This window comes from Triticum urartu, chromosome 6A (assembly GCF_056163025.1).
Source record: "Triticum urartu cultivar PI428250 chromosome 6A, HENAU_Tu73, whole genome shotgun sequence".
NCBI classification, from domain to species: Eukaryota; Viridiplantae; Streptophyta; class Magnoliopsida; order Poales; family Poaceae; genus Triticum; species Triticum urartu.
This window is the reverse complement of record NC_141878.1, coordinates 546674066-546678203: the sequence shown is the minus strand read 5'-3', so window position 1 is coordinate 546678203 and position 4138 is coordinate 546674066. Positions and strand designations below refer to the sequence as shown.

At 43.1% G+C, this 4138-nt stretch overlaps 1 protein-coding gene across 1 annotated transcript; it reads left to right on the top strand.

Moving 5' to 3' along the window:
- The first annotated feature begins 388 nt into the window (after positions 1–388).
- On the top strand, positions 389–1529 carry LOC125512653 (uncharacterized). The gene has a single exon (XM_048677750.2). It carries the CDS (start codon positions 389–391, stop codon positions 989–991), a length of 603 nt encoding a protein of 200 aa, XP_048533707.1. The 3' UTR covers positions 992–1529.
- The last annotated feature ends 2609 nt before the right edge of the window (positions 1530–4138 follow it).

Genomic DNA, 4138 nt, shown 5'->3' with positions numbered 1-4138 from the left:
AAAAGATTTTACATTTTTAATGAAAATATTAGGTCTTAATAAAAACAAGGAAATTTTCAGGTTCAAAATTTATTTAAATTAGATATATAAAGTGACAAAAAAGGACCCATGAAGCAAGTTCTGTCACATTTATTGCCCGGTGTAACGCATGGGCATTTGTACTAGTAATAATAATAATAAAGCACGAATTGAGTTTCCGGGTTCACCGTCGCGCTGGTTTTGTACAACGCCCCCTAAAGTTTTTGACAATTAACCCGAGCTCCAGATTTTAAGTTAGTAAAGTAAAAAACGATTCGCTCGTTCACAGGACCCGGAGGCTGCTTCGCCACGCTCGGTCTCCACCTGCCCCAATCTCCGCTTCTCCAGGCCGTCATCCCCAACCCACCAGATGATCGGGCCCGACGGGGTCGACTTCTTCGCCGGCAACGGCGCCTTGGGGTTCGGCTCCGGCGTCAGGGACCTTAACATGGTAGGGCCGTTCAAGCTGGTCCTCCTCCCGCTCCTCACGCTGCTCTTCCCCTCCCCCTCCCCCGCAAGTGCCGCCTCGCAGTCCCCGCTCGCGGCCACCTCCAACGCCTCCTCCCACGCCTACGCCCGCCCCGTATCCCACCTTCTTCGACGACGTCGTCGACGCCGTCGCCGACAAGTATGGCTGCACCCCGACGCCGAGGTCCAAGTCTGGCCACTAGACGCCAAGGGCGTGCTCGTCGGTGCCGTGCAGTGCTATGTGTTTTGCGCCCACGCAAGGGGCGCCGCGGGCGCGCTAGCGTGGGCCTCTGATGGGGCCGTCGATTGGAGCCGCTCTAATGCCCCCACGGTGGAGGAGGTGGTCGGGCCCGACGGGGTCGACTTCGTCGCCGGCGATGACGCCCTGGCGTTCGACTCCGGCGTCACGGACCTGAACATGGCAGGGCCGTTCGAGCTGGTGGTCTCCGATGAAGCTGGTGAGGGCCTCGCAGAGCTCCAATTGCTGTCGGTGAGTGTTGTTTAACTTTTAGCTTTTCTGTTGCTTCAGATTTTTGCTTCTGGTTGGTTGCTTGCTATTCTGTTGAAGTTGTGTCACCTTTAAGATGAAGCAGTTACTACAATTGGTGAATGGTCTAGCGGCTACATACCCCTTTTCTGTTTGTGAATTGAATTGATTGCTATTGTTGTAGTGTCTCCTCTCTATTTAGTACAGATATATCTGGTTTAATTTTTGTTTTGTGTACATTGTGTGGATTGGAACTATTTTCTCCTACATTTGCGGGTAAATTTGCAAGGATATGCAACAAAATTGAGCATCAACTCCTTTAGTGTGTGAGGTGCGCTGAACATCAACTCCTTTAGTGTGTGAGGTGCGCGTGGCTGACCGATATGTGTGAAGTGTGTGAGGATAGATTTATTCACATTCTTCCAATTTCGAGAGAGGAGGATAACTCAGTAGTACTGCCAATTTTGGCACGCAATGTTCGTTTTTCAAATTCACCATGATTGGTAATGTTGTTTAGTACTGTAAACTTTGTCATGGTTCAATAAATAGGCAGTTAATTTTTGTTGTTAGAAAGGAAAAGCAATGTACAAATTTTAGAACTAGGATGTTGTTTTTCATAGTTCAGTCAAGTATTGCTTATTTGCATTGTACGATCGCAATTCTAAGCTTAACCTTCTTGTAGTTGTGTAGCATTGTAGAACTGGGTCCGTTTTTTCTAGCAGATCAACACATTTGGTCGGATTTAGCTTATTTGATGACGGGCAAACAATAAATGGTGTGAATATATGCAGAGTCGATGGAAAACATTGAATCCAGTAGTTGTATACCTATTTCAAAAATCAGAATTGGTTAGTAAGATTCTACATCATGGTATTACGGTTTACAGAACTAAGCTTGATGCTTTGTATGGTTCTTATACTAAGATTAACAGTGACGTTAATGCTTGAGTTACTTTGGATTTAACTTTGTTATGCCAATGACATATATAAGTTTCTCGGTTTGCTGCTGCTCTTCACAATCGTGGAGCTGGCCAACGCCGCTAGGGATTTGTTGTCCAAGGCAGTCAATTCTTTCCTGTAAACTTGCGGATGGAAATCATCATTTTCTCTCATGTTATTCCAGGGAACTTTGCTCTGTCATGTACCACTCAGTTTTTTTAAAACATACTATATATGTAGCCCTCATCAACGTTGTGTTGGGCCATGAGTGGGCTTCCTCGATTAGCGAAAAAGAGGTGTCGATGTGGGGGATAAGTCTACAGTCAATTGAGTTTGCTTACGATTGGGCTTTAAGAAAAGGGTTCGTTTGTTTAATATATAGTCTGGCCTTGCCCCTTTACATATAAACCCATGAGTTTATATATCTACTCGAGTTACACAGAGTATCAACAAGCCTCATCGGGAATCTGTGGGCAGAGGCTGAGGACTGGATAACGAAGGAATGGAAATGGTGGGCTAATTAAATGGAATTCGTGAAATGCATGATTTAAGAAGTTGGTTGCATGGAAATTATATATGTAAGAAATTACGCTTGATTACTGCTGGATGGCTCTCTCGGCAACATGGGCTAGCAGATCTCATCACCATGCCACAGCCAAGATGGAGCTGGGAGGGAATTACTGAAAGCATGTCCCAAACACAAAATTCTAGATTCTCTACTGAAGACATATAGGTACACACAAATCTTAGTTGGAAGACCATCCGCCATCGCCTCCGCCGACTTTGCCAGAAGACCATCAGTCGTCACCTAGACCTACTTCGCCACAGGTATCTTTTTTCTTTGTGCAAATTATGATGGAGCTATGTCTGATTTATAGTTTTTACAGCCAGAGTTTACTGATGGTTAAAGTAGCAATTTAAATTGATGTGAGCAAGTATTTAACGCAATTGGTCTGTTGGCATATGCTCAAGCAAGCACCTCTTCAATCTGTATTGTTGCCATCTTGGTTCCTTTGTCAAACTAGCTGCAACAATAGTGTTTTTTGCTTTACAATATGGGCATAGAGCCATTTGATGCAATGATGTTGTCAATTGATTCCTGTTGTAGTGATTCTTGTTGTATGGGTTGGTATAGCTGATTCGTTAATGTGTTCACTTAATCGATTCCCGATGCAGTACTCATTGATTCCTGCCTTAGTACTCACTGAATCTTGATCTATGTCTTATTATATAGCCAATTGATTCGTCACCTATGGTAGAGCGTAGTGCTCCTTGCTGTACGGCGGACCTTGTGAAACTATGCAAATAATTAACAAACCAAACCCTATCTGGATTGTGTGTTAACCAAGCGAGAACTTTGTGGCGGCGATGCCCATGCTACCAATGGACTTCGGTTAATTAGAAGAGACAGTTACATGTGAGGATGAAAGCATGGATCAACTCATGTAGTAGCTATCTTTCATTTGCAACCAAGTTTACTTATGGTTATAAGATGGGAACTTTGTATTATTTTGCCATCTTCTTTCCTATAACATCCCAAATTTCCAATTTGGAATGTTATACATTAGATCAACATGCATATCATATTTTATTTTGTATTTTGGTTGATCCTAGAAATTCTACGCAACTCAATGACCCACGGAGAGAGTTGGGGATTTCGTTATTTTCATATTTGAGTTTTCTCAAATTTTGAGAATAGAATCATTTGATTTTATTTATTTTATCATCAATTATTTCTATTACAAAAATATGAGAGAGGGAATAAAATGACTTTCCCAAAATAAATAAATATTGAGGATTTAATAATAAAATCAAATAAGATTTTATTTCGGAGTTTTTCGGTATTTTATTTGAATTTAGGAAAAAAGTGCATTTTTCAAAATTGCATTTAGGTCCTAAATAAATGTTCACCTTGTGCGGCTTCATTTTAGAAGCCCGTGAAAATTTATTTCAGAATTTTTGGAGTCCATTTAGTATTTCTTTTTATTTTTCTTCCGAGCGGAATAAAAAAAATGCAAACCGACTTAACGGGCCGTGTCCGACCTGGACACCGACCCGGGATGCCTTTATAAGCCGAGGCCCGGCCCCGGGTGGAAAAACCCTAGCCAGCCCCCAAACCCTAGCCGCCCTAGCCGCCGCCGCTAGATCCCGCCGCCGAGGTTCGTCGCGCCTTGTTTTTCGTGGCAAAAAAAAGAGAGAAAAAAAGTCGGGGTTCGTCGTTTTTCCG